At 41.2% G+C, this 24,763-nt stretch overlaps 1 protein-coding gene across 1 annotated transcript in view; it reads right to left on the minus strand.

Moving 5' to 3' along the window:
• Positions 1 to 24,763, minus strand: part of EYS (EGF-like photoreceptor maintenance factor) — a 1,897,540-nt gene that overhangs the window by 840,064 nt on the left and 1,032,713 nt on the right. Inside the window, exons 30-31 of the mRNA XM_090034512.1 lie at positions 4,901 to 5,025; positions 1,097 to 1,221 (exon numbers count right to left, since the gene is read on the minus strand). Of these exons, the coding sequence (XP_089890638.1) occupies positions 1,097 to 1,221; positions 4,901 to 5,025 (250 nt within the window). The remainder of the gene's footprint in view (positions 1 to 1,096; positions 1,222 to 4,900; positions 5,026 to 24,763) is intronic.

Below are 24,763 nucleotides of genomic sequence, written 5' to 3' on the forward strand. Positions count from 1 at the left end.
GGATTGTCTATGTAAATGAACACAAATCTAAGGCTCCTGATCTGGAACCAACTTCCAAGGGAAGTGGTGCTGGCTCCTACCTTAGGAGTCTTTAAGAGGAGGCTGGATAGTTACCTATCTGGGGTCATATGAGCCTAGTACTCTCCCCTGCCCAGGGCAGGGAGTCAAACTTAAATATTTACCAAGGTCCCTTCTGACCCTACATCTATGAATCTATGATTGTTTTTGTGGCTAAGTTTGATCTAGGTAGTTCTTTGTGATATAGACATCTCAATTCCACCTCTGTCCTATTTAGGTGCTTCTAACAGTTATTCATAGTAACCTTTCTACAGATAAAGTAAAGAGGACATGAGGAGAAAAAAAGAGAGTAAAGGAACTAACTTATTTATTTTCCCCAAGCTACTGCTAGTCCAATACAAATTAAAAGCCACTGAATACCAATTCCACTAGAAAACTATATACAAACAAGATGGTAAATCTGAAGTTCTTAACATAGATAGCCTGTATCAGGCCATGGGCAGCAAGAAAGAATTACATGACATTTTCTATATTCCATAGAGTGCCCAACAGTTGCTACTTTTATTCATGCCTGAATAAAAGTATTGGCAAAAATACTCTAACCTCAGGTGCACAAGAGCACATGCACAACCTACAATTCTCATAGGAAGAAGAAAACCCAGTTGGAGTAAAACTAATAGTAATCATAATATACTTAGTTTCTGAAACACCATAATAAAAAATAGGTCTTCATATCCTTGTCTGATCGTCACGTCCTTGACATGACAAATGTTTCAATGTATATTTATATTCTTGCTGCAGTATTGGCTGCACAGCCCAACTATTAATAGAGGTGGATGGTTGGCAAATTCTTACAATACACTTAAATGGCTTTATAATACACTGTTAATACTAAACAGTTCTCTTCAATGAGAAATTTCTACAATGAACCATTAAGAGTTGCTTAACTAGCTAAGGTGTTTGGAAATTTTCAAATTATCTGAATGAGCATAAGGATGAAAGGAGTGAAATAAAAATATTATTATTTCTCATTGTTGGCAATAGTACTGGGGGGCAATAATAAAACTTTAGTTCATACCACAAATCCAGGTTTACAAAAACAGGCAAAACCATGGCTGGGTTCCCTCTGGATACAAATGCCATTTACACAAGGATTGGATCTACACTCATCTGTATCCTCCTCACAGTTGAGGCCTTCCCATCCTGTCAAGATAAAAAACAATGTTTACTCCATTACGCTATAAATCCATGCATTGATTTAGGCTAGACAGCCACCTTAACAGTAAACACAATTAGTCTTGGCATATGTCAATATATATAGAAAGAGATTTCAGTAGGTAAACTGGCTAACAGAAGTCACTGTGTATCCACAATATTAAAGGTGAAAAGTATTTATTTAGTAGTAAATAATAAATAGAAGGAAAGAAAAGTATATAAACCCCCCCGAGGATCACAGCTCAGTTCTGAGCACCTAATACACTTAGTACATCATAGAAACATTCATTATTAATGCCTACACTTCTGCTGACACATACTGGCAAGGATGTAGGCAAGGAGACTTGAACGACCCTGCTCCTTTCCCAGGTGTAACAGAATTTACTTCTGGATCCCACATCTATCCTCCAAGCTGGCAATTATGGTAGGTTCATACTACTGTATGGCACCTGTGCCATAAAACTGAAGGGGGTAGGATGTTTCCTGAAACCTATTCCTCTATACCACCTCCATGCAGAAGCTGTCAGAACCAGCCATTATAATATTCACGATAAAGGAATATGAATATTACTATCTCCTTGGCAGAGTTATTAATTTTGGCATTCTAGTTTCACTGGACTATGAAACTGGACACTCACATAGATAACGAAAAAAAAATCAAAATTAGAGTAAGGAAAGCTTTGAAAGAGGTATAAAACATTAAAGACTGCTGGGATCAGATGGCCCCAGCAAGATGGGTGTCAAGATGCTTTTTGAAGTTCACCAGGGTGGATGACTGTACCACCTCTGAGGGGAGCCTGTTTGGGCACCCAGACTGGCTCTGGGGTATTAGGCAGGGGCAGGGAGGAGGCAAGGACCAGGGAAGTCTCTAGATGTCAGCACATCACCTCTCTGTGGGCTGGGTGTGGCAGGGTGCTGGCACAGGGTCTGCATGAAAATAAACTTTGAAACACAATATTTTTTATTTCAAAGTATAGATATGGTGTATAAGTTGAAGTGGAAGTTTAAGGGTAAATATTTTGGCTTCAAATCTCGATTTATACACTGTGAAATATGGCACACATGCAGAGATTAGGGAGCAGATTTGCTGCTCTTTGCACCACGTTTTCTGCAGCCCTGCAAGCATGGGGATGGACCTGATGATCAGTAAGGTCCCTTCCAGCCTCTAACAACTATGAAACTATGAAAACTTCTCTTGTTGGTTCCTCTTTGAGACTATTTCTTTGTTGATTATAATCATGTTTTTAGGTTGAGGTGTTTAGATTGCCAATGCTCTGCACAATGTTTATTTGTTAATACAGCCCTAAAGTATGGGTCAAAATTGATCTGAAAGTGTCCTTTACATAGTAATCTGAATCTTTGTCTTCCCTTGGATAACTGGGGGAGAGCAGCGGGGGGCCACAAGTGCACATTTTAATCCAAAACAATGAACTAGCCCTAGTTGAAATTATAAAGATGCTGCACTCATTGCTAGTAGAGATTCTCTATATCTGGATGTAAATGGTAATTGGGAAGCAAGTTTGGGATTGGCCAGAGGTCTTGCTTATATAGCAGTTTAGATACAGAAGGGGCCTATCTATAGGTGCAAATACTCCAGGGAGGGTTTAATCCAGAGTAATTTACTCTGGTGTAAAACCTACCCCAGGAAGGCAGCTACATGTGCAGGGAAGTGGGAGAAGATTTTCTGCTCAAGGCAGGGTCTGCTTCGACCCTTGCTGGCCCTGCAGCAGCCCCCTGCAGCAGGTAACTCTAGGCTCTACCCAGGTGCTAGCCCACAGGATGGTAGGGAGCAGGCAGCAGGAGACGCCTGGCTCCTGGAGAGGGCTGGGAGAATGCTCTCTGCTCTCCAGAGCTACCTGCTCCTGAGGCAGGTTTTGCCACAGGAGCCTCGGTGGGGATAATGTCTCCTGCCCCAGAAGCAGGAAGCTCCCAGTCCCCAATCCCCAGTTGCAGACCTGGGGCTAGAAGATAAAAATCTCCAAGCCCCTGCTCCCCGACCACAGGGCTGGGGCTAGCAAGGAGAAGAATCTCCCAGTCCCAGCTCTGCAATCATGGAGTGGGGGCTGGGAGCTCCCTGCTGGGGCAGGGGGACATTGCCTCCACCCAGGCTCTGGTGGCAGATCCTGCCCAGGCAGCAGGCAGCTCCTTGGGGCAGGGAGCGGTCTCCCGCCCCCTGCTTCCCGGCTGACCAGGAGCACATTTGCTCTTAGTCAGCTGTCTACATGTTCAGTGCTGTTCTGTAATGTCTCCTGAAAACGTTTGCTATTTGTATTTACAGGTAGAAAATTTACTTGCAATTAGAGCAAATTATTATGCAGGAGTAAGTGTCTGCACACGTAGACAGTGATGCTTACTGTCCAGTAATTTGCTTTAATTTCAAGTAAAGCATCTTGTGTAGATGTGCCCAAGCAGTATCAGAGGGAGGAGTTAGTGGGGCTTTTAAGTTTTAGGGTATTGTTTGAGAATCATATCAGTGGATTTGTACTGTTTATTGCTATTTTTGGAGCTTTTTAGATTGGGTGGGGTATAGATCTATTCAATACATACCTAAATAAAAATTATTCTTTCCATTTTAATCCCTGACTTTTTAAAAAGCAATTCATTTCTTTTCAACTCTCCAGCTGCCTCATACTTAAATGTCCATGTTCTCCATTTGACAAGATGCATCCAGCCAGCCATATGTCAGTGCTGGGTTGTATACTTTCTATAAGTGCTCCTGCCTTGCTCTAAAGACTCTAGCGCTTGCCTCTAAATTTCAACAACAATGATGAACAGATGGGTAGATATAATATATAAAGAGGATATGAATGTATTTAATTTTTTTTTAAAGAGATCACTATGTCTAAACAATACCAGACAGTGCTAATGAATGAAGGAAGTTATTAAGCAATAGAAATTAGGAAAATAATGATCAGTGCCTTAAAACTAGGAAAATTATATTAAAAATGCATTTTTAAGCATTAGAACAGAGTTGTAGGATAGGATGGGTAATTTTGAAAGATAAAGTTCTGATTAGATTACTTACGTCATTACCTTATGCAGTTCAACAGAACTGGCATTCCTTAACAAAAACTAAAATTTTACTAAAACCAAGTACAGATGCAGAAGTGACAGTAGTTCTTAGTTCCTGAGAATAGTTACTCTACCCATCAGCCCCAATTTAATGATACTTTTCAGGAATACCTCTGCATCACTTCCTATGACCTCAATCTTTTAGCAAAAAGAAAAAAATCATTTGAGCAATTTGTTGCAATTACCTAGATATTCTTTGTCCAGTTCAACAGTGAAGCTAACTTTTCAAAACACATCATAACACAGCACCCAATCAATAGGTTTGTAAATGCACTGTATTGTTAATCAAGATAATAACTTGTGAGTCAAGTAAAGTGATGTTCAAAAATACCTTCTTGAGAGTTCATTCAAAATAGTAAATTGATCTGGAAATATTCAAAGTATTAAGTGGATCTGACATGTGATCAAACAAAAGGAAACTGTGTTATAATGGTCTTGTTTTTATATACAGCTGGTCAAAGACATCATTTAGCTTAAGATCAGTACATTAGACTCCAAATTACAAATGAAACCCTGACTTAAATTAGCTAACTTACTTAATAGTGATAACAATGAAATAAAATATTATGCTTGAGAATGATCTGTTGCTAATTACCTTGTTGACATTTGCAAGTGTATCCATTTATATGGTCTTCACAGGTCGAGCCATGTAGACAAGGCAATGAATTACACTCATTAATTTCCATTTCACAAAACCGACCAGAAAATCCAGACGGACACCTAGAGCAAACAAGAACCCAAAAGGATACACTATCTTTGAATATATAGAATATACAATGTCTGCAAATGTTGTGACATTTACATTAGCAACACACATGTTCAGATCTTTCTTTTCTTTTCACTGGTTTCTATTATTCTTGTAGCTTAAACCTTTGGATCCATTGTGGTTTTCCTGAGGTTTTAGATAGCACATGAATTCTATCAAATTTCTTATCTAAACTATAAAATCTTTTTCATAATCAAACCCAAAGCAGTCTGATCAGTTTATTGCCTCTAGAAAAGTAGATAAACATGATTGCTTAAAAACATGCTTCTCGATGTTTTGGAAAGACATACATCTATTAAAATACAGTTCAGGTATTTTAGGTAACAGTAACCTAAATACAGAAAACTAGCTCTCATTAAATATTAAAAAGGTAAATGTAATTATAGTGTACAAACTAGCTCATAAGAACCATGCTTTGGCTGTCATCTTGAGAGAATCAAATAATAGATATGTGTCAAAAACCTGAAGATATTACCGGGCTTTACTTTGCTTAAAACAACTTTGATTACCTACTGGCATGAAATAGTTTAAATAATTTCAACAACCACGTGGAAAACCATGACTTATATTGTTCTGCTATGGCCCATACTACTCCACCAAACACATATTTGAATTGGTCACCTTTGCCTTTTAAGGAGCTGTTAAAACACTTGTGTTCCTCATTTTTAATTTCAAGGTTTAAACAAACTGAAATAGCACATTTATGCTGCCTGGATACACTGCCCTGAAAGTTCTAGAATTCAGGTCTGTGTAAACCTAAAGCCTAAAGAAAATGTGGAACTAACTTGGTAGATTTAGCAGCTTTTTGATTAAACTGATGGGTTAGATTGGTTTGATTGTCCATAATACTCCATCTTTTGTGCACACAAGTACACATTCAAAGCCTCACCTCTCTTCTCCACATCAGGATCTCGTAATGGTTACTAACCTGGTTTTCTAAACATTATTATTTGGGGTATACTGTGCTGGTGTATGTTTTTACTTCATATAAGTATATACTCAATGCACTTAAGTTAGACATTTTTATCAGCATCATCTGGAACATACCCTGCTGTTGCAGACTGATTTTGCTTAGTATTTCTGAGTTAAATGTGTCCATGTTGTTATAATGTTGCATGCCTCAGCTTCCCTGACTTGCTCATACGTTGAGAAAATGCGGTTAATTATATTTGGAATCAGAGCTATAGTGATTTGCTTAAGTGCTCCATTGATGGGTAATGTGCCATCAAAAAAAAAAGAGTTAATTGGCTTATGTTGACACATTGCAATTAAATGCCATGATATGGCTGCTTGCTGGGGAGTTCTCAAGCCAGCATCAAAAGCTTAGCAGTCCAGGGGATGGGGGAAGGAGTTGCAATGGGGAGAGGGGAAGGAGAGAGCTTGGGATGGTGAAGGTAGGAGCTGTTTGCTTCTCCAGGTGGGAAAACTGGGATGTGGGGGATTAGGGGCTCTTCAGGGCTGCCTTGGCAGATGGCCCTGACCCCATGTAGGGAAGAGGTTGCTTGCTTCTCTGTGCCTGTGTTCTCTCCCCCACAACCCTAACCTCCCACACCCAAACTTTCCCACACAGAGGCTGCAATTAAACCTGGTCCTATACCTGCTTCCTCAGCCAATCAGGTGGGGGGGGGCGGGGAAGGGGAAGAGGTGATGGGAACACTAGAATCTGGGTGTTAAAATGGCAGCGTGCACCATCATCTGTTCATCATACTTGTGAACTGGGCCTTTAAATAAGGCCCTATGCATAGGTGAGGGAGGGAGAGAAAAAGAAAGAACAGCTAGGGTTTGTTTTTCCTGACAGTGAATGCTCGGGCTTCTTGGACCAAGAACTCCGCTTGCTATTGACCAACTTTTTTTTTATTTATTTAAAAAGATATTTCTGCTTTCGTGCATATGTCTTTGCCTAGAAGAGGTAAAGTCCCTTGCCACATCTTTTACTGAGAATATAAAAGGGGTAAAATTGCCCCAGTTCTCTTAGCAGTTCCACAACCTTCTCATATACTCTGTTCCACAGGTGGACTAAATTGACAGCTGGATTTTTTTTTCTAATTTCTAAAAATCTCAGTTGCATTTTAAGATCATTATTTCCACCTTAGAAATGGAGAAGTTTCTAAAATTTATCTCTGCAATAACTTTTGGCATGTTTGAGAGAGATATTATCATGTCTTAGTCTTCTCTTCCCTAAACTAAACAAACCCAATTCAATCTTTCCTTACTGGATACATTTTTCCATAAGTCAGATATTTTTTATTGCTCTTCTCCAGATTTTCTCTAAATTGTCCATGTCTTCTTTAAAAATAGTGCCCAAAATTAATCAAAAGAAATTTAGTAAGGTCAAGTACAAGGTCCTGCATTTTGGATGGAAAAAAAAATCCACAAATGCAAACTGGAGAATGAGTAAGTCAGCTGCAGTACTGCAGAAAAGGACCGGGGGGAGGGAGGGGAGGGAGGGCATGGACATCAGACCACAAATTAAGTACGAGTGAACAGTGTACTCTCTCAAGGAAAAGAAAAAGAAGAAAATGAAAATGAAAATATCAATAATATACAGACATATATCAACAGAAGTTTCACCTGCAAGTCAAGGGAAGTGACTCTTCCACTCTATTTTGTACTGGGAGTAGTGCAAGTAGTTTTGGGTGCTACACTTCAAAAAGGATGTAGAGAAAATTAGGAAGAATCCATCAGAGAGCAACAAACAACACCGTGCATTAAAGCTCTAGGGAATATGAATTATGATAAAAAATATGGAAACACTTGGACTACTTTGGAAGATAATAGATGGAGAGGAATTTTGTTAGCCATCTGTAACTACACGTGGAAGGCAGGGTAAATGCATGTGTCTCAGATTCCCCAGAACACCTACAGTCTTATACAGCCTCTTTTAATACCTGCTAAAGCCAACAGAGTTATAGCATGTAGAGAGGGTAAGCACCTTGTTTTGTGGATTCTGAGACCCAGATATTTGGTCTCAGATGTCCTTGGTTATCTGTGGCTCTTTCAGAGAACTCTGTTAATTCAGCTTCTGGTGGCAGACTTTGCCTGTTCAAGGGAACAGAGTGTTTCTGAAGGCTCATACAGTGAAGCAAGCAACCTTCCTTTATTAAAACAAAAGTAACCTTTATTGGTCAACAGCAGTGCAGTAGGCAGAGTCCTTGGGCTCCGAAAACCAAGCCGTCTTTGTCTGGAAAAACAGCCTCAGCTGCTCACTCTCAGGTTCTCATCATCTCCTTTTTCAAGATGATGTCTTTGTAGTACTCTCCCCTGAAGTGCCTTGCTGGCACCAGAAGCACCAGGGCACCAAAACCATGGTGTGCCACATTGATGCACCAGCTCTTGAATGCTGGGATACAGGCTAGGCCCAGCTGGGAAGAAAATATTGGCTTCAAAATAGAAGCAAAAGTATCAATGTGATGGCATCAAACTTCATGTTAATTACACAGTTTTTGTTAAAGGGAGCGTGGTAGAAGGGAAGATGGTAATTATGAATGGACCAAGAGAAAGAAAGTCAGGGAATGACATGGTGACCACAACCTTGATATTTTAGATTCACATGGAAAACTGCTGTTAAGAAAGTTCCTGATTTTATAGTTCTTCTCTCAAAAATATAATTGATTGGGAAGTAGTGAAAAACTGATTTACTACTGCTTGGATGAATAATTTATGAAAGGAATGAAAAAATTGAATTACTAAAAAAAGTATGAATTTTTATTTTCCTAGAGTTCTAACATACATTGCAGACTATTCCCATGCTTCAGTTAGATGGGAAAAGTCCTGGCAGTCACGTATTCACATTGCCCTGCAAAATGTCACTCTCTTGTATTGCTGGTCCTCAACCAACAGAGGGCTAGTAGGAGCATGCACCCAGCTTGCTTTATTGTCAGCTAGTGTCCAGAGCTTCTGTGGGATTTCCCAGCATAACAGATAGCACCCATAGCTGGTCAGCTGGGTGGTAGTGGTCTGGACTTACTTGTGAACACAGGTCATAATTTCAACCTGCGCCACTACTCCCATTACCTTCTCTTCAAGATGTCCCCAGTCACATGCATGAAAACAAGCATCTCTTGCTGCTACTTATATGTGATCCTTGCTAGAGAATCATAGAGAAGTAGGGCTGGAAGGGACCTCCAGAGGTCATCTAGTCCAATCCCTGACCTGAGGCAAAATCATCCCTAACCAAACCATTCCCCACAAACCACAGTTTAACTCTACATAAAAGACTACCATCAACCCTGACACAACATAGATATAACACTCTAGCCTTCCACAGGTAAAGCCTGGGAACCATGGCAACCTACATCCTGCTTCTATGAAATGTTGTCAATATATGCTCAACAGGTCTCAGGCAGAGAGGTTCAAGCCCCCCCCCCGGAAGGCAAAAACCATCAGTCCGTACCAATCTGACCATGTGGTAAAATGCCTTCCTGATCCCAAATATGCTGATTTGTCTGACCCTGAGCTCCCACACCCAAAATTTCCCAGTCTTGGCTGTAGCCAACACCCAATGCCTCTGGGAAGGCTTAAAAGCACGTAGCAGAAAAGGCAGCAGGGACAGGGGCAACCAGCAAAACCCAGAAGCATGAGAAATACCACAGTAGAATACAGGCAAAGCTACACCTAGATCATCCCTGATGAGTGCCTGTCTAACCTCTTCTTGAAAACCCCTAGTAAAGGAGAGTTCACAGCTTCCCTAGGTAGTTCTCTCTTCCACTGCCTCACTATTTTAACAATGAAGAAATTTTTATGAATATCCTATCCAAACTTACTTTGCTGCAACTTCAAACCACTAGTCCATGTCCTCCTTTCTGGAGCAAGAGAGAAAAGGTGCTTTCCCTCTTCACACTACTCCAGATGAGGCCTAACCAGTGCCAAGTAGAGGTACTATCACCTTCCTTGTCTTGTGCCTAATGCTTTTATTGATGTATCCCAAAACAGCATTTGCCTTTTGTGCAGTTGCATCACATTTTTTCTTAGTTCTGTCATCCAGCCAGGTGTCACTCATTTTCTGTTTGTGTTTTTGATAGTTTCATAGTTTCTAGGGGCAGAAGGGACCTGAGTAGATTGAGTCCAACTCCCTGCCATGACAGGAAAGAGTACTGGGGTCAAACAACCCCAGCAAGGTGTACATCTAGCCTCCTCTTAAAGACCCCCAGGGTAGGAGCCAGCACCACTTCTCTTAGAAGTTGGTTCCAGATCCTAGCTGCCCTGACTGTGAAGTAGTGCCTCCTGATATCTAGCTTAAATCTACCCTCTGCCAGCTTGGGGCCATTATTCCTGGTCACTCGTGGTAGTGCTCAGGGGAACAGGGACTTCCCCAGTGCCTGCTGGTCCCCTCTGACTAGTTTGTAATAGGCTACTAGATCCTCCCTCAGCCTTCTCTTGTGGAGGCTGAACAGGTTCAGGTCCCATAGCCTCTCCTCATAGGGCCTGCCCTGCTGCCCCCTGATCATGCGAGTGGCCTTCTCTGGACCCTCTCCATGTTGTCCACATCCCTCTTGAAGTGCAGCACCCAGAACTGGACGCAGTACTCCAGCTGCATGAGCCAAGGTCCATCTTGCTGGGCCACAGGAAGCCAGGTCAGAGGGACACTCAGGGAACAAGGTGCCAACCTGATTCAGGTAGCCAGGTACAATGAGCAAAATTCAAGCATAGGCCACATCAGAATACCAGGAATTCAGTCTGAGAAGCAGAGTAAGGAAGTGGGAAGGTCAGGTTGTGCATGGAGTCAGAGGGTGAGCCAAGTAAGGTTGCCAAGACATCAAGCCAAGAAACTCAAACTGTAAAGAAACGTAAACTGTAAAGACCAACAGAGCAGTCTGGGGAAAACACTGAACTTGTTTCCCAGACAATTCCTCTTTCAGGCCATGGGTTTATATGTGAAGGGGTGGAAGGTCAGCTGCCAGATGGCTAAGCCCAGATGGAGGTTACTGACTGGCTTACTTGCCCCAAATGGTCAGCCAGAGAGGTGATAAGCCAGGATAACCCCAGGTTGGAGGCCACAGCCTGACAGGGTCCCAAGGATGCCGGAGTTAGGGTGAAACAGAAGCTGGTGCTGAGGTCTGGGTGAACCCAGAGTCAGAACCAGAATCAGAAGCCAAATCAGGGTAGCCAGAGCCAAACTTGTAGTCAGAATATGTCAAGATTCAGATTCAGAGTATGCCAAGGTTCAAGAGTCAGAACGAAGTCAGAGAGCCAGGGATCTGATAAGTAAAGCAAGAAAGTATAGCAAGATCAGGAATGAGTGCCTAAATCTTTACCCAGACAGAGTACTGCAGGGTAAGCCTTGATTTTAAAGGCTGGAGCAGGTGCGGTCTGTTGCTTGTGGTCTTCAGGGGACTGGATTCCCTGAAGGTCCCACTAGGACCAGGGCATTGAACAAAGACTTGAAATCTGTATAAAAGTGGGATGCAGACAAGCCAAGACGGGGAATCCACTCTCTGCAACCTCATGAAACACAGACATGCTTGTCTGTTCTTCCCCCACTCCTATCACCCTCAATAAGCCTGGACCCAGTTATCCAGTGCTAGTATTGAGTAACATTTGCTGGTAACTATAACATTTTACTGAAGTAGTTTTGTCTGTAGGTCTGTCTATGTGTGTTGGTATGTATGCTTGTGTACATCTGTTTTTATGACTGGTTTGTCCAAGCTTATGTATTTGCTTCATGCCAATAAACACAGCATTTTGCCTTATCCCGTTTTTAAGGTCTCACTCTTAATTTGAGTTATTGGTAATTTTAAGTAACACAGGTAGGTGTATTACCAGTAGGTCAAGGGAAATGATTATTCTGCTCTATTCCACACTGTTGAGGCCAAATCTGGAGTACTGTGTTCAGTTTTGGGCCTCCCACTACAGAAAGGATGCGGATGAATTGGAGAGAATCCAGCAGAAGGCAACAAAAAATGGTTCAAGGCCTGGGGCACATGACTTATGAGAAAAGACTGAGGGAACTTGGCTTATTTAATCTAGAGAAGAGGAGACTGAAAAAGGACTTAATAGCAGCCTCCAACTATGTTAAGGGTTTGAAAGAGGGTGGAGCTAGACTATTTTCAGTGGTGGCAAATGACAGAACAAGGAGCAATGTTCTCAAGTTGCAGCAAGGGAAGTTTAGGTTAGATATTAGGAAGAATTTTCTCACTAGAAGGGTAGTTAAACACTGGAACAGGTTACCCAGAGGGGTTGTGGAATCTCCATCCTTCGAGGTTTTCAAGGCCTGGCTTGACAAATCCCTAGCTGGAATGATCTTGTTGGGGATGGTCCTGCTTTGAGCGAGGGGTTGGACTAAATGACCTTCTGAGGTCCCTTCCAACCCTAATTTTCCATGATTCTATGATCTGAGAACCTATATGTAATCTGGCATTCTGAGCTTTTGCAGATTGGTGATGAACAAATGCAGGTTGGTGATGGACAAGGGTATGAAGATATTGCTGTCTAACTCCAGGTCTGTCTCTATACCTGTGAAACTGTCCTGGAGAGGTGAGGGATCCTCAACCTGGCTCAGCTCCATATTAATTTTCTGGGTTGCTATTGTAGGTCTCATAACCGTGGTGTCATCCAATTGACTGCTTGAGCCGTGGAAAATTAGGGGCATATGCCTGTGGGCTGCAATCTCAGTGGTGATCCTTTTCATGACTGTCTGACTGTGGTGACTGAGGTGGAGTACACACTGGTTTTCTTCCTCTCTGCAGATCACAGGTAGGTCCACCACCTCATGTTTGCAAATGACAGTGGCTGTTGGGGGCATGGCATTGTGATGAGCTTGGAATGTCTGCGCTGGATGTCCCCGGAATGGGTGGTATTCAAGACCAGGTTTCAATGCTGACCTTCAAAATAAGGCACGTGAACAAAGAATGGCTGGCAAGTCACTGTATAAGGCAATAAAAGGTGGATGAAGCCTGATATCTTGAGACAGTAGAATTCTGCCCCCATGCTAGAGGGGCCATCACGTGTCCAAGAGTGGTAGATTTTTATAGAGGATTAGTGCATGGGATGGGATGCCTGGAGAACCACATGGTCAATTTGTTCCAGGATAACCAATCAGATGCGGTCTGTGATGTTCTGGGAGAAAGTGATGGTATATTTTATCCTGCAAACTTCAGCAGTAGTTGACCTGAGATAGACGTTCATATTTTTAAATGCACACTCACCTGTGAGACAAAGTGTTTTCTCCTAGGAGAAAAGCAACATCTGTTTATAGTGGTAGAGGCATGGAATCTGCTACGAAATTCTAATTAGAGTTAAAAACTCAGCACTTCTGAAAATCGAACTATTTATCTATAATACAAACTATGGAACAGTCTTTAGGCAAGATATCACTATACTGACAAAAAAATCTGATAGATAATTTTTTTTGCTCTTTTATAAACACTTTAAACTAGTAATGTAACTTCAGGAGGAGGTGAGTGGTATACCCATCCCAGCAACTGACTTAGTCAGGACACAAATATGGGACCCCTCCTCCCCACAGGAGTCTTTATCATGGCAGGGCCAGTCCTGCATTTCCCAGAACAACTCTATGCCCAATAGTATTTTGGGAAAAAGTGGGGGTTGAATGGCACCCTTCACCCAGAAGGCTTTGTCACAGGAGATACAACCCTGCATTGGCAGGGTGGATGGGGTAGTCAACAGCACATCAGGAGGCCTACACTGCTACCCGACCCACACAGCAACAACTGAAACCCATGCTGCTACAACAGATGCTACACTAGTAGCAGCTGCTGCTGGACTGAGGAGATCTGGGGCAGTAAGACTCCTCTCTCCTCCCATCTTCTCCCCACAGCTCCTTCCCACCCACTTCACACTGGTCAGCATAATTCCCTCCCTCACCCTCCACCTCTCTCTCCGGTACTGAAAGATCTGACTATTCCCATTTCAAACATTTTAGTAATTTTATATTGTTCTATAGCCTAAAAGTAGAAAAGATTACAATAAATAAGTACAATTTTGCCTTTGTAAAAGCTAAACCCACAACAGCATGCACATGTCCTAAAAATCAAATCCCAATCCCAATTCTGTGCAAACTGATGTACATCAGTTTGCACAGAATACCATTTACCTTTCATTATTTCCTAAATTACAGAACCATTTAATTTGAAGGAAACTGAACAATGTCAAAATAATAGTCAAAATAGCCAAGAGAAGGATTTTATTTTCCTGTAGATTCTACAGTAGCACGGTGGTCAATGAGCTTATGTTTGGATAGTATAACTGCGTCCAAATGTTATTTGATGTTTGCAGGGATGTGAACTGCATTTCTAATGATTCTGGTTACTTGCAAACCAATTAACATTAAATGTTTCCTCTCTGAGTGTTTGCAAGACACAAGACAGAGCTTACCTTCCTTTCCAGGAGCTTTGCTAAAATCAAATTTTCTACAAATAAAGCAATCTGATTTGTAGTGGAGACACGTTCTGTCACAAACATACATTTTAATTCTCAGCACTGTTCTTAATCTCATATGGACCAGAAACTGAAATAATAATGAAGAACGAACTTCTGACATATCTAGAACAGAACTGAGATGTCTTATTGGCAAGTTATTGTGAGTGCACTTGGTAAAAATTAAATACATGTCTGAGTCAGCAAAACATGTTTGGATTTTATACCTCTGAAAACTCTATAAGACTCACCTAAAACTTATTTTATAGACTCTTCCAAGCTACTACTACATTTCTTTTTGAAGCCTGACTGTGTGAAACAGCACCAAGTTTTAAAAAACAAGTTTTTTCTTCCTTAGAAAAGACTAGGACAAAAGTGTTAAAATAGGAACCTAAAGTTAAGGTTTCTAAAATATATTAAATTAACTTTTAAAAAGTGCTAAACATTCAAGAAGTTGTGATGGCCAATATGAATTTAGAAGGTTAAATAAATCCTTGGTGCTATAGAACCAGGTATCAGTTTTAGCCACTTTTGTTATTGGTCTTGAATAAATATTACCTTCTGGAAACTAGATTTGATATCCTTATACACAAAGTACACCCTGAAAAGCCAATTCATGCACAAGTATTTCAGTGGCAACGTTAATAGATTAAAGTTATAGTCAACATGAGTAAGGATATCATTGCTCTACAGTTATTGGCACAAGCCTCTACAGTTATTGGCACAAGCCAAATATTACTGGAGGGCACTGACATTTTGAACCACAGGGAATACTTTATCTTCTGAACATCCATGGTACATGATGTTCATAATTATTTTATTAGTGCTTAACATAAGTTCAGTTTTCTGTAGTTTTTGCGAGAAAGGAAATTGCTACTTCAAAGCTGTTTATTAGATAATTAGCCATGTTTGTGTGCACAGAGGAGTAACCAAGATAAATTTTAAATAATCAGGTATAATGCATTTGGTTTTATGTTTTTGTATTAGATCTAAATAGTATAACAAATGACCAGAGCTTATTTATTGTGTTTAATTGATGATAAATAAATTGCCCATCATTATAAACATGTGATAGCTCGAGAACTAGATAAATAAAAGTACCTCATTATTCTGTATAGATAATACAGGCCAAACTGCAAATACAGAAGTCACCTTCTCTCTTATCTAAAGCAAAATTTGTACATTTAAATGTGTTCACTGAAGTAATGCAAATTCAACTTCAGAATTGATTTGCTTTTAAAAAGGTGAACATTTGCCAATATTTTATATGTTAGGTAGAGGGTAATTAATTGTTATAACTATGCCATATTTGTTGGCTAATTTTCAATTTTTAAGTAAATGCTTTAAATGATGCTGCTGATCAATAGACACAACACTCTAATTCATAACATTCTGACATTAAGGTACCATAAAAGTTAGAGATGGAAAAAAAACAATCAGATTAGAAATCCATCCCCTTGTAGGTGTGACATATATTTACTCCATTGTTCAATATTAAATCAATATATTGATCTTAGCCATAAGGGCAATGAAAAAATTAACCTATAACCTTCACATTTCCAAGCATCGGAAGAGTAACTGATATATCCAAAAGTAAGGTGGCTACGTGTTACCTGCCTAAATCATCTCATAACTAAGGCATTAAAGCACAAGTGTTAACCTAAGGAGTGCCTTTGGGATCATTTACATTCAGATGACTGTTTTTATGCATTTTCAATGTCACCAGCAGAGCTCACAAATTAGTTGTTGTAACTGAAAACAAATTTAGAAAATGTTACAATAGTTTGGGGCAAGAATTCTTGTGGGTGAGATCTTTTATTGGACCAAGTGCATGGTTGGGATATTCACAGACAAGTTTTCAGGCATCACAGAATCCTTTGTCAGTTTGATCTTTCTTTCATTTTTTATTAGCAAATGTATCTGTAGAGAACGAAACCAAGATGCCCCTCCGCCTGGCTTTCCCTAGTATGTCTCCTCTCTTCTTCATTTTCTTCTGTCTCTGTTTTTTCTAGTCTGTTTACTTTGGGGGACAGGAGAAGCTCAGTAAATAAAAATGCATTAGTAATTGTACATAGATACATAAAACTGAGCTACATCTATAAATGAATTTTAATTTGGTTTGGATAGGTGCCTCAAATTGTATTGAAAAAAATTGAGAGAAACTTCAGTCATGGTGGTTTTGTAAAAGAAAAATATTACCCTTTGGTGGGTATGTACAGGCAGTGATATAATGTTTTTGTGGACAAGTTTTAATGCAAGTGTCAACTATAAGAGAAGAATTTGATAATACCAAGGTTGATCCAAATACTGAGCATTTGGTTAATATTTTATAAAAAGTAAAACACTTTTATAAATAAATATGCATACTGGGGTTTAGCAAAAACAAGCTGTATCTTTCTTAATGAAAGAAATCAATCCTACATGAGGTTTTAAACTAACAAAAGCTGTCAACAAAAGATTCCATAATTCAGTGTTGAAATGAAGCAAAAACAAACAAACCGACCAACCCTCTTATTTGCTCGCTCAAAAATCTATTCAGTATCTCATCCAGTGTTCATGGTAAGGATAAAGAATGACCCTCTCTTGCTCTAGATTTTTCTGTTTTCCCCTGCCCTCCCTTACATGCCGAATTACATGCAAGTGTTGTCTCCTGTCAGTCATTTTCAGGAACTGTTACCTTAATTCAGTATGGTTGTAGACATGGTACCAAAACAATGAATTCTATTGATGAGGACATTGAAGGAAATGCAACATAGGAATGGATTCCAACGAACAGAAAAAAAGGCTGGAACTATTATTTTTAACTATCATGAAGTAGGGTTTTGTTCTTTAAGCTCCTGGCAAAACACCAGGCACTTTACATTAGTGTGGGGAGGTAAATGGCCTCTTGACAAATAGCCAACATTTTGGCTTCCACTTTCACCTTCACTTGGCTGTCCCTTTCACTCTAAACCAAAGAATTCAAGACACACCCTAGTGTTTAGGAATGTACAAGTTACTTGGCTTTTTAGTAACATTACTTAGAATGAAAAACCTTCCTAATCCTCAAAACTGGCAACTGGACAGACTGTTACCATTGTTACCATCTTGTAACACTGATACAGTGTTGCCAGTTTTGATTATTTTATAAGGGATATTGTATCACCTGCTGCTTTCTTGAAGCTCCATTTACAGGAATCATGTTAGTAATTAAGGACTCAGCTTTCATTAAAAAAAAAACAACCCAAAAACCATCCCCTCCCTCCAAATATATGTTTCTAGCCATCATGGCTGGCAAAACTTTGAAAGAAAATTTAGAAACATCAGGCCTAGAAACTAAAAAAAAAGTGAAGCTTCTCCCCTATCACAAAGTCCTTGGCATTTACAGCCTGTATTCTACCTGCTGTGTTTTAGTTATGCAGTATGAATAGCTGTAACTCACCTGTTTAGGACTCTTCTTCAGAATCATCATTCCAGAGAGAAAGTTATCTAGGGCTTCCTTTTCAAAGAAGCATACCTTGGCAGATCATTTGGTCTAACATCAAATCTTTATAGAACTTTATCACCCTAAGGGCCTACAAAACATATGGTTTTCCAACTGCCAACAATAGTAAGACTTACTGAAGCAAATGAACTACCAAACCATTAAGTAGTGGGGGAAGGATTAAAATATATAATCAGTCATAGAAAAGTAGGGCTGGAAAGGACCTTCAGAGGTCATCTATTCCAGGTTCCAGTCAAGTTTTTATGTTTTAAAACTTAGAAGAACAGAAAATAAAACTGGGTACAGAATATTCTGCTGGTGGTATAACAGTGATGGAGCCCCAGATAAGTTGTGTATTAATGAATTAATTTTATTTTTAGTACTACATCTTTCCTCCTTCCCTCCCTTCATTATTGTAACTGACAAATCAGCCTATCTAATGTACTTGGCTTCCAGAAGATATTTTATTCCCAGCTATAGCTAAATTAACCTCTTGCCACTTGATAGATAGAAAATGATATTTAGGGGTTTGCTTTTAGGAATTGGCTTGTAGATAAAGTAGATATCTCATTAGAACCATGGTTCAGGGGAAAGGAAAGGATTAACTAATTTCTAAAAGCTTATTTGTCACAAAGTTTCACAGTATCAAGGCAGACACCGTGTCTGAGGCCAACAGACGTACAGATCATAGGAAATTAAAAACATCCAAAATATACTTTTATAATAAAGATATGTCCAGCTCCAGGTCATAGTGGCAGTTGCAAAAACCCTTGGGATTTCCAGTTTGGAATGAAATGACCAAATTAAGGTGTGTGCAATAGGTCAATGGAGATAGAATTTTGGCTGACAAAACAGAATGTGGACAGCATGGTGACCACAAGGAAACCAAACAATGGTACCCATAAATGAAGAGTCATCAGAGGAAAAAGAATACAAAAGGATGAGTTTTCCGAACAACAAGTTGGCATCAGCCCCTGACCTCCAAGGTTTCTGATGTCATACATTCAAGCAAAGAACCACAAGGTGGTACTCACATACTGGTTGGGCACACTGCTCACCTCATGTATATCTGGGCATTAGGGAACATTTTGGGTAATGTATTCTGTAATAATCTTTCTTGCTTTTCCTGCATTAATCTTATTTCCTATCACTGTGTTTCAATAAAATTTGTTTATTAACAACCAGAGGACTTGTGGTCAGTCTGAGGGTTGTGCTTGTCTGAAACAAGGTATCAGGACAGGGTTGTAAATCTAGTGCCAACACCACTCACACACATACAAATACATTAGTCATGTATACAGACTGAAAATAGATCCTCCTGAATAGTAGAAGGCCTGTACTAGAACCATGAACTGAGTCATAATATTATTATACCCGTCAATGTGCAGGGTATGTCCAGAAAGGATGGCTTATCTAGTAATATCCCTTATTGGACCAATTATATAGTTGTGAGAGAAGTCTGACAAACTTTTGGGGCACAAAACACTCTTCCTCAGGTCTAAGTAATTTATTAAGATTAAACTGATATTGTAAGAAGTTAGAAGGAATTGCACTGTTTATGGCATACTGTTTTGGAAGTAAAAAGGTCAAAAGCTGATTTCTGTTACATTTCATAAACAGCACAAATGCAAATAGAAAGTTCCAAAGAATCAAACTTCTACTAAATAGTTAGACAAATCATTGACACAAAAACAATTTTGAGGAATTTACAGTATTGTATAGAAGGAAACCAAAACATAACTATTAATATTTTACATCTCTAGGTGTAAAATATTAAAACAAGTCGAAAACAAATCCATCCTTTTCCCCTTCCTTGGAGAGAGATTGTCAATATTTGAAAAGGATACATTAAAGTAGTAGTTTGTTTTTGTTTTTATGATAGCAGAGTAATAATAAAGTTAATTCTTGTTATTAGACATGAATGCAGATAGATACAATGTATCTCTATGAGATACACTGTTTTCCTCAAATTTGATCTGAATTCTCTCTCTAAGCAGAAATTGCCAATTTCATAATTAACCATTTTGTGAACTGCTCTCGGTGGTATACAGTAAACCAACTGGGCCTCAACTCTGCCCCAGTGTGGCATACAGGCAATGAGTAAGCAAATACTTAACACAAATCAGATTTTAAAGAAGTTTTCACATGCCTTGGATTAAGAGGTTTATTTTTTTCCCATGAATCCTCCTGTTTTTTCAGCAAGGTTTTTCACCACATTGTTCATCTCCTCTTAGATTCTGCAGTGCATAATTCCCACTTAAATGAATGGGAGCTATTTATGTACATCTGCAGGGACAATTTGGTCCCGCCAATTCATTTTGTGATTTCACTGGTAGACTATATCACCAAGACTCTCTTATGCACAATTGCAAGCACTCACAGGACCAAATGAATCTCAGTTCAGACATAAAGGACTAGAAAAAAGTTTTACTGTAGGTGATACCAGCTGCTTTAAAACCTTGTTTATGATGTAGCCAAAACTAAGGTTGTGTTTAATTGTTCTACCAGCAACTAGACTGCTCTAATTTCCATTTCCATTTAACAGCCCCCATGACTGTTCTGCCAGACGAAACTTTTTAGAACTCAGGAGTCGTACTCTGCAATGTTCATCTAGAAAAGGCTACCACTATTCTGACCACTTAGAAACGTATAGTTTAATAGTTTCATAGCAGGTAGAATCAGAAGAGACCTAAGCAGATCATCAAGTCTGACCTCCTGCCATGGGTGGGAAAGAATGCTAGGGTCAAATGACCCTGGCTAGGTGATTATCTAGCCTCCTTTTGAAGACCCCCAAGGTAGGAGCCAGCACCACTTCCCTTGGAAGTTGGTTCCAGATCCTAGCCACCCTGACTGTGAAGTAGTGCCTCCTGATATCTAGCCTGAATCTACTCTCAGTAAACGTATGTCCGTTATTTGTCATTACTCCCGGTAGTGCTCAGGGGAACAGGGACTCTCCCATAGCCTGCTGGTCCCCTTTGGCCAGCTTGTAGGTGGCCACCAGATCCCCTCTTAGCCTTCTCTTGTGGAGGCTGAACAGGTTCAGGTCCCATAGCCTCTGCTCATAGGGCCTGCCTTGCTGCCCCTTGATCATGCGAGTGGCCCTTCTCTGGTCCCTCTCGATGCTGTCCACATCCCTCCTGAAGCATGATGCCCAGAACTAAATGCAGTACTCCAACTGCAGGCTAACCAGTGTTGCATAGAGGGGGAGGATCACCTCCTTGAACCTGCTCATGATGGATGCATGACAAGGTGCGGTTGGCCTTCCTGACAGCGTCCCCACATTGGCGGCCCATGTTCATTCTGGAGTCAATAATGACACCAAGATCCTTTTCTGCCTCTGTGCTGACTAGAAAGGAGTTCCCCAGCCTGTAGGTGTGCTGCTGTTTCTTCCTCCCCAGGTGCAGTACCTTGCACTTGTCAGTATTGAATTCCATCCTATTCTCACCTGCCCACCCTTGTAACCTGTCCAGATCTAGTTGCAGCCTGTCCCTCTTCTCCAGCGTGCTCACTTCTCTCCATATTTTAGTGTCATCTGAGAACTTGGACAAGGTGCTTTTCACCCCCTCATCCAAGTCACCAATGAAGATGTTGAACAATGCAGGCCTGAGGCCTGGAGGACCCCAGTGTCCACATCCCTACAGGTCAAAAAAGACCTATCCACCACCACTCTCTGGGTGCAGGCCTCCAGCCAATTTGCAAACCATCTGACTGTATAGGCATCGATGCCACTGTCACCTAATTTCTTAATGAGAATGGGGTGAGAGACAGTATCAAAGGCCTTCCTAAAGTTCAGAAAGACTATGTCCACTGCAACACCTGCATCCCAGGATTTTCTGACCTAGTCATAGAAGGTCACCAGGTTGGTCTGACAGGACCTGCCTCAGATGAATCCATGTCGATTGCCCCAAGCATGATATTGCCTGCTAGTCCTTCACAGATGTGCTCCTGGATAATTTTCTCAAAGAGTTCCCCAAAGACCAAGGTAAGACTAATGGGCCTGTAGTTTCCTGGGTCCTCCTTCCTCCCTTTTTTGAAAAGGGGGACCACATTGGCCCTTTTCTAGTTCTCTGGCACCTTGCCAGAGCACCATGACATATTTGTGACATACAATCACAAATGGCTAGAACAGTCATCTTTTAGTCTACTAATAAATTGATTTCCAAAAGCCTGAACACATTTCACGGTCACTTCTTTATAAACATATATAGTAGTAAGGTTCCAATGTTTTGTACCCATGATGGTCCAAGAAATGTCCAAAAGGCAAGGATTATTATTATTTTTTGCTGGCTTATCTGCATAGGTGGGAGAGCTGTTGAACAAGCTTTTGAGCATGGAGTGGCCTTCTTCAGGTCTGTGAAAAGACATTGCTGAGCAAAATATCAGGGTGTTGTTACAGGTTACTTTTAAAACATGTTAAGTATGTGGAATGTTATGCCATCATGAAGTTAGAACAATTTCAGAGAAGTCACAGGTTAAGGCTTAATGCCACCTCAGACCTACACAACTGTGACTTACCACTAGAGGGCCTAGTGAGGAGGAGTGTGGATATGAGTCAGGACTCTATCCTTTCTCTGGGGTGGGAGAGAAGGAGGGAGGGTTTTAATGTAGCTCAGAGGTAGAGAAAACACTGTAGGTGCTATGGCTTCCCTCTCACATCAGTCAGCAGGAGCCAGCCAAAGACATGGGTAGGATGAAAAAAATCTTGGAAAAAAACCTGTTTGAAGTGAATGAGCAGGGGGTAGAAGTAAAGGGAAGTAAAGTTAAATGAGTGAAAGTAACAACAACAACATTAATAATACAAAACAACATCCCATGGGGATGACCTGGTGAGGGGACTGCAGGTCCTTGACCACCTGGGAAACAGTGATCATCACCTGCTGGATTTCACTATCCAATGCAGGGTGTCAAGGGCTTAAACGAAGGCTAATGCCTTTGACTTCAGAAGGGCCAACTTCAATAAGCTTAGGAGACTAGTGGGGGAGGCACTGAGGGCCCAGAAGGTAAAGAAGATGGGAGTCCATGAGGGATGGTTGTACCTTAAGGGGCTGATCCTCCAGGCCTAAAGGATAACAGCCCCTGAGAGAAGCAAGGCGGGGGGGAGTAAGAATGCTCAGAAACTGCCTTGGCTCAGCAAGGGCATTCAGCAATCCCTGAGGACTAAAAGGGGGGTGTACAACTAGTGAAAAGGAGGAGCTATCACCAAGGAGGCGTACTCCTTCTCGGCCCATGAATGTAGGAGGTCTATTAGGAAGGCCAAGGCACAGATGGCACTCAGGCTAGCGTCCAGGATAAGGACAACAAAAGTCCTTTTTTAAGTACACTGGGAGCAAGAAGAGGGCACCAGGCAACATAGGGCCCCTGCAAGACACAAACAGTAATCTTGTGACTATGCCAGACAAGAAAGCTGATATTTTAAACAGTTCTTTGCCTCTGTTTTCTTGAACAGGGACTGGGACATCCCACATACCAGAGGTAGGAAGCATCTCGGGGATAGCTCTGGCAGGCCTTCAGTCAGTGCAGGTGTAGTTAGGGATCTTCTGGAAGGGCTAGACATTTTTAAATCTGCAGGTCCAGATGCCCTCCACCCAAGGGTGTTGAGGGAGCTGGCAGGGGTCATCATGGAGCCCTTGCCCTGGCTGTATGAGCATTCATGGTCATCTGGCCAGGTGCCAGGGGATTGGAAACTGGCTAATGTACTCCCAATTTTCAAGAAAGGTAGGAGGGAAGACCCAGGTAACTATAGGCCTGTAAGCCTCTCCTCGGTGCTCTGGAAGAATTTGGACAGAATCATCAAGGAACACATCTGTGGGGGGCCAGCAGGGAGATCATGCTCAGGGGCAATCAGCATGGGTTCATTAAAAGCAGGTCCTGACAAACCTGGTTGCCTTTTATGACCAGGTGACTAAGGCCTTGGATGATGGTGTCGCCGTGGATGTAGTCTTTCTAGACTTTAAGAAGGCCTTTGACACTATTTCTCACACCATCCTCATCAATAAATTAAGTGACTGTGGCACTGATGTCTACACAGTTGGATGGGTAAAAAGTTGGCTGATGGGGTGCACCCAGAGAGTAGTGGTGGATGGGTTGTACTCAACCTGATGAGATGTGAGCAGTGGGGTACCCCAGGGCTCAGTCCTTGAGTCCACACTGTTTAACATCTTCATCAGCAACTTGGATGAGGAGGTGGAAAGCACACTGTCCAAGTGTGCTTATGACACTAAGAGGTGGGGTAAGGTGGACACACTTGAAGGGAGAGAGAGGCTGCAAAGAGATTTAGACAGACTACAAAAGTGGGCAGATTAGAATAGGATGGGGTTCAATGTAGACAAATGCAGGGTGGTGCACCATGGGAAAGTAATCCACAGCATACATACAGGCTGGGGAGTTCCATCCTTGAAAACACAGTGGTGGAAAGGGATCTTGGTGTCATTATTTACTCCAAGATGAACAGGAGCCACCATCCTCCTCTAAGTGACTTTGGTCAGGCCGCAGTTGGAGTACTGTGTCCAGTACTGGGTGCCACACTTCAAGAGGGCTGTTGCTAGTCTGGATAGGGTTCAGAGGAGGGCCACCTGCTTGGTGAAAGGGCAGCAAGACAGGCCCTATAAGGAGAGACTGAGGGACCTGAACCTCTGCAGCCTCAGCAAGAGGAGGCTGAGGGGGGACCTGGTGGCTGCCTACAAACTCAACATGGGAGATCAACAGCAAATAGGTAGACCCTTTTCTCCCCAGGACCACCTGGGGTGATGAGGAACAATGGTAATAAGCTGATGGAGAATAGGTTTAGGTTAGAGATCAGAAGGCAATTTTTTTTACAGTTAGGGTAGCCAAAATCTGGAACCAACTTCCCAGGG

This window comes from Crocodylus siamensis, chromosome 1 (genome assembly GCF_052110815.1).
Source record: "Crocodylus siamensis isolate JL-2025a chromosome 1, ASM5211081v1, whole genome shotgun sequence".
NCBI lineage: Eukaryota > Metazoa > Chordata > Crocodylia > Crocodylidae > Crocodylus > Crocodylus siamensis.